Source organism: Symphalangus syndactylus, chromosome 20 (genome assembly GCF_028878055.3).
Source record: "Symphalangus syndactylus isolate Jambi chromosome 20, NHGRI_mSymSyn1-v2.1_pri, whole genome shotgun sequence".
In the NCBI taxonomy this organism is placed as follows: Eukaryota; Metazoa; Chordata; class Mammalia; order Primates; family Hylobatidae; genus Symphalangus; species Symphalangus syndactylus.
In genome coordinates, this window is record NC_072442.2 from 37,097,554 (window position 1) to 37,110,492 (window position 12,939).

The 12,939-nt window shown below is 45.5% G+C and overlaps 1 protein-coding gene across 14 annotated transcripts in view; it reads right to left on the reverse strand.

The window, feature by feature from the left end:
* Positions 1–8,273: 8,273 nt before the first annotated feature.
* Positions 8,274–12,939, reverse strand: part of CALCOCO2 (calcium binding and coiled-coil domain 2) — a 34,521-nt gene continuing 29,855 nt past the window's right edge. For 5 of the 14 annotated variants that reach the window (XM_055258466.2, XM_063628790.1, XM_055258463.2 and 2 more), the window contains 3 exons: positions 12,617–12,752; positions 10,822–10,850; positions 9,267–10,290 (listed from right to left, as the gene is read on the reverse strand). In XM_055258466.2, coding sequence (XP_055114441.2) covers positions 10,123–10,290; positions 10,822–10,850; positions 12,617–12,752 — 333 coding nt within the window. In that variant the 3' untranslated portion in view covers positions 9,267–10,122. Of the gene's footprint in view, positions 8,623–9,266; positions 10,291–10,821; positions 10,851–12,616; positions 12,753–12,939 lie in introns of those variants that run through there. The other 9 variants (XM_063628795.1, XM_063628792.1, XM_063628794.1 and 6 more) reach the window with 5 other exon arrangements.

The following is a 12,939-nucleotide window of genomic DNA, read 5'->3' on the forward strand; positions in this document are numbered from 1 at the left end:
CCTCCCAAAGTGCTGGGATTACAGGCATGAGCCACCACGCCCAGTCTGTCCCTGTTCTTGGAAGCTGATTAGAGGAACAAGACAGGCATGCATCAAAATAAATGCACTTGGTTGCCTCATCTAATCAATGGTGCAAAAGCACCGATCTTGAAAACAATTTCTAGTTACACCTTATAGTATATTTTGGGTTCTTGTTTGTTTGTTTTGGAGATGGAGTCTTGCTCTGTCCCCCAGGCTGGAGTGCCTTGGCGTGATCTTGGCTCACTGCAAACTCCACCTCATGGTTCAAACAATTCTCCTGCCTCAGCCTCCTGAGTAGCTGGGACTACAGGTGCCCGCTGCCTCCCTTGGCTAATTTTTTGTATTTTAGTAGAGATGGGGTTTCACCCTGTTGCCCAGGCTGGTCTTGAACTCCTGAGCTCAGGCAATCTGCCTGCCTCAGCCTCCCAAAGTGCTAGGATTACAGGCATGAGCCACTGTGCCCGGCCCCTTGTAGTACATTTTGTCTTCCCAGTCTATTTTGAGATGTTATTCAAGTAAATGTGTGTCCCCAGGGCTCCAGCAGGCTCACAGCAGGAAGCAGCAGTCAGGAAGTACAAGGTGGCAAGCAGGACACTGGGTCAGAACATGTTCTGGACCCACTGGCAGGTGAGGTTTGCTGAATTCTACACAACAGCAGCTACCACGTCCCTCTGTGTTCTGGAGCCAGGGAAGGCTTCCAGACAGAGGGGTCTTCTCCCTGTAATTTGAGGGAGATTATTGGCTCAGGCAAAGGTGAGAGGGTTTAAAGAGGAGAAAAAGAGAAGAACCGAGCAGCCTCAAACTGGAGAAAGCCCTGGGGACCTTGTAGAGATCCTCTTCTGGGGACAAAGACCATGAGGGGTCATAGGTGGCAGAGCAGAGCACAACATCCCAGGGAACAGATGTTGAAGATGGATTAGACCCTGACAACGGATGTGAAATATTGACCCAGCGAAAAGTGCCTGGTGTTTGCACAGGCCAAATCCGTGCAGCAGCTTCCATGGGAGGAGGGGCCGGAAAGTACCCAGGTCCGGAGGTCACTCTCCACACTCCCACACACTCTCCCAGGGGCCACAAGTCAGTCTCCAGCTCAGGGAGGATTTAAAGGAGGATGCCTGTGTTGGAAATCAAGGCAGGCATTCACGGGCATGCACACACACATGCACACATAGTCTTTTTTCTTTCCTTGAAGGCTCACCTAGTTCTGTTTGTGTTTAAAAAAAAAAAAAAGGCCGGGCGCGGTGGCTCACGCTTGTAATCCCAGCACTTTGGGAGGCTGAGGCGGGTGGATCACGAGGTCAGGAGATCGAGACCAGGTGAAACCCCGTCTCTACTAAAAAAAAAATACAAAAAAAATTAGCCGGGCGTGGTGGCGGGCGCCTGTAGTCCCAGCTACTCGGAGAGGCTGAGGCAGGAGAATGGCGTGAACCCGGGAGGCGGAGCTTGCAGTGAGCCAAGATTGCGCCACTGCACTCCAGCCTGGGCGACAGAGCAAAACTCCGACTCAAAAAAAAAAAAAAAAAAAAAAAGAGAACACTCACCTAGGCCAGGCATGGTGGCTTGCACCTGTAATTCCAGCACTATGGGAAGCCAAGGCAGGAGGATCACTTGAGGCCAGTTCAAACCCAGCTTGGGCCACATAGCAAGACCCTGTCTCTACAAAAATTTTTTTAAAAAAATTAGCCAAGTGTCATGGCATGTGCCTGCAGTCCCAGCTACTCAGGAGGCTGAGGGAGGACTGCATGAGCCCAGGAGGTTGAGGCTGCAGTGAGCCATGATCACACCACTCCTGCCTGGGTGAGATAGAGTGAGATACCGTCTCAAAACCCAAAAAAACTCACAAGCTCACCTATATATAGAAACAACTAGATGTACTGGGTCGTAGTGGTATATGCCTGCAGTCCCAGCTACTCCGAGGCTGAGGTGGGAGGATCACTTGAACCCAGGAAGTGAAGGTTGCAGTGAAGTATCGCGTCACTGCACTCTAGCCTGGGTGACAGAGCGAGACCCTGACTCAAAACAATGTTTTTAAAAATGGATGGAAATGCTAATAATTGTGTTTGGTTGATGTAACTATACTTAAGTTTTGTACTTCATGCATTTCAAGTGTTCTTTAATGAGAATAAATTTTTTTAAAGAGAGAAAAAAGCTTATCTGCCTGTCAACATTAAGTTCCTAAAATCAAAGGTTTTTTTCCAGTCCTACCCTACTAGTATCTGACACTATTGAACTCATTTTCTGAAACTATTTTCTTGCTTGGCTTTCAGGCTGCCAATTTTCTCCTGGTTTTTCTTCCCTTCATGGATGGCTTCTGGTCCCCTGCCTGACTCCTAAAGTTAGCATTATTCAGGGTCTGTCCTCAGCCTGCCCTATCTTCTCTCTCCAGATTTGCTCATCCACTCTCTTGGTTTCAGCTATGCCACTCATGTCAGGAATAACCTGCAGCTCCAACCCAGCTCTTTGCTGAAACATTTATCCCATTGCCTACTGAGTATCCCCACAAGACCCTCAAATTCCGTTAAAACTTGAACTTCGCTCCCTGAAGGCTGCTGTTTCTTCTGTGTGTTCTATCTTGATTGGCTGGGTCAGAATCCTAGTAATCATTTATCTGCCCCTACCTTTCTGTAGTGGGTTGAATGGTGCCCTCCCACCCAAAAAGAGATGTCCACACATGCCACCAAGCCTGGATTTTCTTTTTTTGTAGATAGGGGTCTTGCCACGTTGCACAGGCTTATCATACCCTTTATATAGTGAAGAAGTAATGCCTTATATGACAAAAGGTGATTAAGTTAAGGATCTTGAAGAAAAGACTTATCCTGGATTAGCCAACTGGGCCCTAAATCCAATGACATATGTCCTTATAAGAGGGCACACAGAGCACACACATTGAGGAGAGGTGGCGGCATAGGGAGGAGGCACTGTGGCCATGGAAGCAGGTTTTGGAGTGATGCCACAAGTCAAGGGACACCAACAACCACTGAAAGAATGGACTGTCCCCTACAGCCTCGGGAGCCTTGTCTCTCACTATGCCCCACTAGAACACGATACCCTCACCTCACACGTGGTTGCAATTCCCTCATCTCAACATGCTCTTTGAGATAATTATAGATTCACATGCAGTTTAAGAAATATGGCCGAGTGCAGTGCTGGGAGACTTGCAACCTGGGATTCTGAGCCACTCCTATATCCTCATAACACAATCCTTCCCCACCCTTACCCTACCCCTTGTTAGCAAATAAGCTTGTCAATGTGGCTCAACTAGGTTATGGTGTCTTTCAGGACAGAAACTGATTTCTTTTTAGGTTCTAGTATTTTTGCTTACAAGTCCTTTGCATTCTGGTACTGCTTCTCCTTCTGCCTTTGCAGAGAACCTCAGTATAATTCCCCGTGTCTGTCTGCCATCTCTGTCTCTCTGCCTCTTCCAAAGCACACTTCTCTAACAGCCTTAACTTGGGCTTTCAAAACACCTTTAATTAACACTGAGGTCCTACAGCTGCCAAGTCCTTAATTTGCAGGACGACTTCCCTTATCTTTTAAGAGTCCTTAGGGCTGCCGGTTAGCTCAGTTGGTCAGAGTGTAGTGCTGTGAGTATCTTTACATTGCTTTTCTGGGTGGTTTTCTCCTTTCCCCACCTGACTGGGAGAGCCCTGAAACCGGAGACTTTTTCCCCCAGCAGTTTCCGAGCTCCCTGAGGGCAGAAACTTCATTAATCTTGTAGATCCCTCAGGGGAAGAACTTTTTACTTTTTAAATCCTGGTCTGATGCTAGCTCTGCACACTGTGGGTGCTCAATAAATGTTGATTGACTGAGTAAACAATGACCGTAGTCCCCTGGAGTGTCATATTTCTCCTTTCCACAGGGAGAAAGTAATAACATTAGGCAGAGCAGGCTGGATCTCTTAATGTGATTACCTGGGATTTGTGGGCCAGTGACTCTGTCCCCCAACTTTATTGGGTACATCCATCTCCACAGAATAGATATTACCAAACAGAGACCACTAATGCTGTTGGCCAAATGGTGGGCTATCACTAATTCCCTTGACCCTATTAATCTTGATTCTATCGCACTGAAGCTGCTGCCTCCAGTCCAAGATAGGGGGAGAACACAGCACAGTTGTGGCAGTGATTGTACTGATATCAGCGTAATCTATCCAAGTTCAACAGTGTTTAACTTGCTCTGTTTGTGTTTGAGACATCCTTCATGTCTCCAATGATAATTTGAGATCTAATTCACAATGCATAAAATGCATCCATTTAAAGTATATAACTCGGCCGGGTGCGGTGGCTCAGGACTGTAATCCCAGCACTTTGGGAGGCTGAGGCAGTGGGGGATCACTCGAGGTGAGGAGTTCGAGACCAGCTTGGCCAACATGGTGAAACCCGTCTCTACTATAATACAAAAACTAGCTGGTTGTGGTGGCACATGCCTATAATCCCAGCTACTTGGGAGGCTGAGGCAGAAGAATCACTTCAACCCGGGAGGTGGAGGTTGCAGTGAGCCCAGATCACACCATAGCACTCTGGTCTGGGTAACAGAGTGAGACTTTGTTTCAAAAAAACAGTATGTAACTTGATGGTTTTTAGTATATTTGGTCGTGTAACCATCTCCACAATCAAGTTTAGAACATTTTCTTTATCTTCCCAAAAGAAACTCCATACCTATTGGCAGTCACTCTCTATTTCCCCCCAACCCTCAGCCCTAGGAAACCAATCTATTTTGTTACTACAAATTTGCCTATTCTGGACATTTCAAATAAATGGAATCATACAATAATGTGGTCTTTTGTGACTGGCTTTTTTCACCTGGCATAATTTCAAGGCTCATCCATATTGCAACATATATGACTACTTCCTGTTTATTGACAAATAATATCCCATTGTATGAATATATCATATTTTATTTATCCATTCATCAGCTGATAGACATTTGGGTTGTTTCCACTTTTAGCAAGTTATTTCTGCATGTTTCAGCTTATTCATCCATAAAAATGAGTTAATAGCTGCCTCGTCTTGGAGGATTATGAGAGGCACACAGGGAATAAGTAAAATACACTCTAAACTATAAAGCGATACACGAATGTAAAGATATTTTATTACTTTAATTTTTTTTTAGAGATAGGGTCTCAACTCTGTGGCCCAAGCTGGAGTGCAATGGTGCAATCATGGCTCACTGCAGCCTCAACCTCCTGGGCTCAAGGGATCCTCTTGCCTCAGCCTCCTCTGTAGCTGAGGCTACAGGTGCATGCCACCATACTGGCTTATTTTATTTTTTTTGGAGAGACGAGGTCTTGCTATGTTGACCAGGCTGGTCTCCAACTCCTGGCCTCAAACAATACCAGCACGGGGTATTATAGGTATGAGCCATCACACTGGCCTAACGACTTTTTTTTTTTTTTGAGGTGGAGTCTCACTTTATCATCCAGACTGGAGTACTGTGGCACGATCTCAGCTCACTGCAACCTCAACCTCAGCCTCCCAAGTACCTGGGATTACGAGAATGCCCCACCACACCCAGCTAATTTTGTGTTTTGTTTTGTTTTGTTTTGTTTTTTTGAGACAGTCTCGCTGTGTCGCCCAGGCTGGATTGCAGTGGCACGATCTTGGCTCACTGCAACCTCTGCCTCCCGGTTTCAAGTGATTCTCCTGTCTCAGCCTCCTGAGTAGCCCAGACTACAGGCACCCACCACCACGCCTGGCTAATTTTTGTATTTTTTGTTTTTAGTAGAGACGGGGTTTCACCATATTGGCCAGGCTGGTCTCAAACTCCTGACCTTATGATCCACCCGCCTCGGCCTCCCAAAGAGTTGAGATTACAGGCGTGAGCCACCACTCCTGACTAATTTTTCATATTTTTAGTAGAGATGGGGTTTCACCATGTTGGCCAGGCTGATCTTGAACTCCTGACCTCAGGTGATCTGCCTACCTCGGCCTCCTAAAGGGATGGGATTACAGATGTGAGCCACGATGCCTGGCCCTAAAGACTCTTTTTTTTTGAGATGGAGTCTTGCTCTGTCACCCAGGCTGGAGTGCAGTGGTGTGATCTTAGCTCACTGTAACCTCCACCTCCTGGGTTCAAGCGATTCTCCTGCCTCAGCCTCCCGAGTAGCTGGGATTACAGGAGCCCACCACCATGCCCGGCTAGTTTTTGAATTTTTAGTAGAGATGGGGTTTCACCACGTTGGCCAGGCTGGTCTTGAACTCCTGATCTTGTGATATGCCTGCCTCAGCCTCCCAAAGTGCTGGGATTATGGGCATGAGCCACTGCACTCGGCTAAGACTTTTTTTTTTTTTTTTTTTTTTTTGAGACAGAGTCTCACTCTGTCTCCCAGGGTGGAGTGCAGTGGTGCCATCTTGGCTCACTGCAAGCTCCGCCTCCCAGGTTCACGCCATTCTCCTGCCTCAGCCTCCCGAGTAGCTGGGACTACAGGCGCCCGCCACCAAGCCCCGCTAATTTTTTGCATTTTTAGTAGAGACGGGGTTTCACCATGTTAGCCAGGATGGTCTCGATCTCCTGACCTCATGATCTGCCTGCCTCGGCCTCCCAAAGGGCTGGGATTACAGGTGTGAGCAACCTTGCCCAACTAAAACTTTTTAATATTTATATGAGAGCAGCTAAGCAAAGCATTGGGGCCAGTGTAACTTCACTGAACTTATGGCCTATTGTTGGTTAACTCAGGGCAATCAGATGAATATCTCTTTGGATCTCGTCTCTATGTAGAGTCCATTTTGCTTTTTTTCCCAGGTAATGGACTGCATCCACATTTCATCCACATTTGTTCCTAGGAGACCAGGTTAGAGTATGCTTACCTCAGTGTAAGCCACTGCCACCGTAGAAAATCAAATCACAGGAGAATGATATTTGAACATCAAGGCAGTCACATTTCATCCCAATTTTTAGCAAGACCAGGGAAAAGAGCTGAAGCTATAGGTGTTAAGGCCTAGGTTTACCAAATATCTTGCCAACTCTCCTTTTTTTTTTTTTTTTTTGAGACAGTCTCGCTCTGTCACTCAGGCTGGAGTGCAGTGGCACGATCTTAGCTCACTGCAACCTCTGCCTCCCGGGTTCAAGCAATTCTCTGCCTCAGCCTCCCGAGTAGCTGGGATTACAGGCGCCTGCCACCACACCTGGCTAATTTTTTGTATTTTTAGTAGAGATGGGGTTTCACCATGTTGGCCAGGCTGGTCTTGAACTCCTGACCTCCTGATCCACCCGCCTCAGCCTCACAAAGTGCTGGGATTACAGGCATGAGCCACCGTGCCCGGCCTCCTTTTTTTAAGTTAGCTTTCTTTCACACTCACATGTGCCAGGGTGACTTTCTTCTCCCTTTACTGCCCATCCAGTAAGCATGCTAAGGTAATGCAAAAACATTTTAATATTAGACCAAGAGAAAAGAAATTAGGAAGGAAAACCTGTTGCCATAACAAGTACAAAGATTCAAAAATTCAACTCAGATATATACTATTTGCTCCCATAACTTCCTATTTTTTGAAGGTATTTTACAGCTATATAATGTGTGGGTGTGAGGGGGATGAAGGAAGGCCAGGGTGGGCAGTGGGTTATATAAGAACTACTGTTGGCTGGGCGCAGTGGCTCATGCCTGTAATCCCAGCACTTTGGGAGGCCGAGGTGGGTGGATCACGAGGTCAGGAGATCGAGACCATCCTGGCTAACATGGTGAAACCCTGTCTCTACTAAAAATACAAAAAATTAGCCAGGAGTGGCGGCGGGCGCCTGTAGTCCCAGCTACTCGGGAGGCTGAGGCAGGAGAATGGTGTGAACCCGGGAGGCGGTGCTTGCAGTGAGCGCCTACTGCACTCTAGCCTGGGTGACAGAGTGAAACTCTGTCTCAAAAAAAAAAAAAAAAGAACTATTGTTTACTACTAGTGGCTGCCTGGAGCATAATTTCCCCCTTCAAAGCCTTGGTAAGAGCAGCTGGAGATAATGAACAGTGATTAAAGATGCTTTGTTTTACACCCAGCAAAAAGGGTCATTAACACCTCAACTGTTTTTTTTTACCAAGCCCTGTGGAAGGGCTCCTGCTGCTGTTGACAATCATGGTAACCCTCGGGGTAGCAGGGGCAAAGGGGTGGGTAATTCACCAGAAAATGGTATTCACTGATTTGGATTATGTGCACCACTGTTCCTCTCCATTCATGTGCTTAATTAAGAGCCGACTAGTACAAAATAAATGAAACTGCAATTCCTCACTGGAACTATCTGGGGAGCAACAGAAATTCTGCAGGGAGGGTATGTGCCAGAAAAACTCCTTTATTACCATCTCCCTATTTACATTTCTATTCTAGGGTTAGTGTTCATGTCAGGTCTTATTCTTAAGGCAGCAAAAGGCTTGGAGAAGTAGTGTAAGTTTCATCTTCATTTTATCAAGGATGAAATCAAAGCAAGGAGCTGTGACTAGGACAATACAGTTAGTCTAGGGCATAACTCCCAACCACATTAGGGAAAGCCCAGTAGGAACGCAGAGCTATAGTTGGCTCAACCCTTATTCATGACATCGTGTTTCACATCATTCAAAAGTTTTTGTAGAAGTCTCTGTAGTGACCAGCTGATACTGCCTGGGAGTTATTTCCATTTGTTCAGTCCCTGAGGGGAGAGAAAATGGAATCATTATTTTCTTATAGTTCGATTAGGCAAATTTGGATAGAGGGCATTGAACTTAGTTCACAAAGGGTGCCAAAATCCACACTGCTCCTTTTAAAAAAAATGCATGGAAAGTTACAGCAAGAAGTCAGGGCCTTGGGCCGGGCACGGTGGCTCACGCTTGTAATCCCAGCACTTTGGAGGGCTGAAGTGGACGGATCACATGAGGCCAGGAGTTCGAGACCAGCCTGGCCAACATAGTGAAACCCTGTCTCTACTAAAAATACAAAAATTAGCTGGGCATTGTGGCACACACCTGTAATCCCAGCTACTTGGGAGGCTAAGGCATGAGAATTGCTTGAACCTGGGAGGCAGAGGCTGTAGTGAGCCAACTGCGCCACTGCACGTCAGCCTGGGTGACAGAGCGAGACTCTGTTTCAAAAAAAAAAAAAAGCCAGGGGCCTCAGATTTCACAAACTAATGTTTCATCACCTCCTTCCCCACCTCAAGATAACTGCCAGGACACTCTTTTTTGTTTAATACTTAAGACAGGTGAAGAGAAATCATTGGTGGGGTCTGCCCTTCCCATAGTCCTTTTGATCACAATTTTCCCGTGAGCTTCAAAATAAAAGACCATAAACTGAAGGTTTATTTTAAATTACCTAAGTCCCTGAAATAGAAGAGTAATTTATTTTTAGTATTAAAGAGATTAACAAGTTGTCTCATTATTCTGACATCCATATTCAAAACTCACCTACTCGGAAAACTGCAAACCCATAGTTGCTAACAATCCCTATTTAACCATTAAGAAAGGATTTACAACAATAAAAGCTATGTACATAGGAAATATCAGAGAGTAGGAAGTGCTAACTAGAGGTACCCAGAAAAGCTTTCTGTGACTGAAACAATACTTCCTGTCTAAGGTTCAGGAGTAAGATGCTTCTTTGGGGGCTGAGAAATTAACATGAGAAACTTTTGGTATCCAAATTGGATTGCTGAGCTCTTTGCCATGGCATTTTTGGCTAGTCTAAAGCAATCATTTGGAGAAAGCAACACCAAGGATGAGGAGGAAGGAATTCTCAACCTCGGACCAATCTCTGGCCCCAGGGTTAGGACTGAGAACAAATACACTCAAGGGCTGACTTTGAATGGCAGTGGGACAACTTGGAAAACTAATCACTTAGTATCAAGTCAGGCCTGTTGTGAATACCCAGGTTGGCTCCATCCCAGGGCCCTTGTACTGGGACCCTCAGAAGAATGACAGGTGAGAGGATGATACAGCTAGAGTTATGTGACTTAAAGGTAGCAACCCACAAGGATGGCAGCAGAAGCCCTTAACAGTGACCTTCAGATCAGTGACATAACTCCACTGTTAGTAGCAGCAGGGCTGAGTAAATCCCTAATAATTTCAGGTTAGGCAGGATCTTGACTCATATAACTCATGGTAGAAGCTATAGGTTCTATTCTATAAAATCTCTGTATACATCCAAGAGGTTGGGACACTCATAGAGAGTGGCAGAACACATGGTCTTCAAAGATCTGCTTCTCTGTAGCTGGGAAGATCTTGTCACAAACTGGACAATTCAAACAAAGGGCCTGCATCTGCTGTTGCTCCCAGGTGTGATCACAAATATCATCTGATTTGCAGATAGGGCATTTCTTGATGGAGAGCTGGGAGGAAGAGCAAAGAGGTCAGTACAAATGTAAGCTATATGTGGCACAGATGTGGCCATCCTGTCTTCCACTGTATCCTCGGTGCCTAGCATAATGACTGGCACATGGTTAGGCACTCAAGAAATAGTGAATGAATGAAGAGAATGCACATTTGGAGATGCTTACCAGGCTTCGTCTAACCCCAGAATTGAAAGGGCCTAATATTGCTGAAGTAGCCAACATTGCTTCTAGCCTTGAAGGGGCACTGACAGAACTTGTTTGGCTAGCTGTCTGGTTCAGATCTCCTCCCTACTTATGCTACCAAAAACTCAAAGGTATAGATCCTAAGCAAAATGCTGATGGATGAACTGTGCTTTTGTCTCCCTTCCACAAGAGGCTGGCTCAGCCTTGGGCCCAGAACAAGCTGATCCAGCTGACTTCTGGAGTTATCAAAATGAACCTGTCTCCCTATGGTTCTCCCATGAACTGGAGCAGGAAGGGAAATTTTCAAGGGCTTTGTGGGAATATTCTCATGAATCAAATACTTACCAGGCTGGGGGAAGAACTTTCTTGGATACCTGAAAAGAATAAAAAAGATCTCATTCAATGAGAAAATACCATCCCTAGCTTCTCCAACTGTGTTCTGGCAGATATTTCCTGTAACTTTCATTGTTCCCTTTCTCCTCACTGCCTCTGATTCTTTCTCTTTCATATGTATACCATTACTTCTGATAGAGGGGATCTAGGTCAATGATAAGGTGAAAAGAAAACATAAATAATGAAATCTTTTTTTTTTTGAGACAGAGTCTCGCTCTGTCACCTAGGCTGGAGTGCAGTGGTGTGATCTTGGCCCACTGCAGCCTCTGTCTCCTGGGTTCAAGCAATTCTCCTGCCTCAGCCTCCTGAGTAGCTGGGATTACAGGTGCCTACCACCATGGCTGGCTAATTTTTGGTAGTTTTTTAGTAGAGACAGGGTTTCTCCATGTTGGCCAGGCTGGTCTCAAACTCCTGACCTCAAGTGATCCACCTGCCTCGGCCTCCCAAAGTGCTGGGATTACAGGAGTGAGCCATGACGCCCAGCCTGAAATTGTATTTTCATTATTTCAAAATAAAATTACAAATGAAAATACATTCATTTGTAATTTTATTTTGAAATAATGAAAATTGTATTTTCATTACACACACACACACACACACAGGCTATATATATATATGTTATACGGTCAGAAAAAACAATAAAGCTATTTTCAGAGTGGGGAAAATTAGATTTTAATAAAAATAGTAACAATTTAACGACTATCTGAAAATAGATTTTAAGACTGTATCCACAGACAGGTACGATGGCTCACATATCCTAGCACTTTGGGAGGCCGAGGTGGGTGGACTGCTTAAGCTCAGGAGTTCGAAACCGGCCTGGGCAACATGGCAAAACCCCATCTCTACACAAAATACAAAAATTAGCTGAGTGTGGTGGCTGGAGCCTGTAGTCTCTGCTACTTGGTAGGCTGAGGTGAGAGGATCGGTTGAGCCCGGGAGGCGGAGGTTGCAGTGAGCCAAGTCCACTACTATGCCCAGCTAATTTTTGTATTTTTAGTAGAGACGGAGTTTCACCACGTTAGCCATGATTGTCTTGAACTCCCGACCTCAGGTGATCTGCCCGCCTCGGCCTCTCACAGTGCTGGGATTACAGGCGTGATCCACCGCACACGGCCACAAACTTATTTTAAAGAAAAAATGAACTTGTTGCCTGTTATAAACATCTGGTTGTAACTCTGAAGATAATACTGCTGCTTTAAACTGTCCCAAAAAGTAAATGAGATCTCATATTGCTTTTGGAGACAAATGAGAAAAGCTCCCTGTTTGGCAAGGACATGTTACCCCAAGTCCTTTTCACTCCCATTTCCTGTCCTACCATCAAGGAGTCTCTGTGGAGCATGTTTCTGTTGCCCTTGGTCAGCCATCACGGTGGCTGCTGTAACCGCTACTTCCTGGGCAGCATAACTTGCCTCTCTTGCTACCATTTCAAAACCTTAATTAGCTTCCTCAGCTTCGTATGTGTGTATCTTCTACATAGAGACATTTCTCTGATTTACACATTTGGAATACAGCCACGGGACTAATTTGTGTCTGCTGCCTCTAGGCGAATGATCTGATTTGTGTCTTCTGGATTCAGATTTATTTCTCAATTAACACTTCTCGCCTGGCAATCTTTCTATTGGGTCCTCAGCTTCTGCCCAGCAAGTCTTAATGAGACTGGTCTTAATTAGCACCTCAGAAACAAAAATTTAGTAGGGAAAGGGATGCAGGCAGGGTCCTTCCAGTTGGAATGGGAAAGTTTTCTTACCAGAATATGGGTTTCCATAGACAAGTCCTGGATTTTGTCCTGCGCCTCCTTCATCTGAAGCAGGTACTTGATACGGCAAAGAATCAAAATCCAGACCCATGTAACTGAGCAATCTGCTGTTCTCCCTCTTCAAAAGCTAAGGATAGAGGATTTATAGACATGTTGAAAGACAATACCAAGAATGGCCACCAGGAACTGGCTAGGAGATGCACCTCCCAAGTAGTTCTCAATTAGCAATGTGGCACTGGAGAAACTCCATAATCGATAATCCACAATTCTTCAGAAGAGAAGGCAGCAGTTTCAATATTCCAAAGATCTAAGTT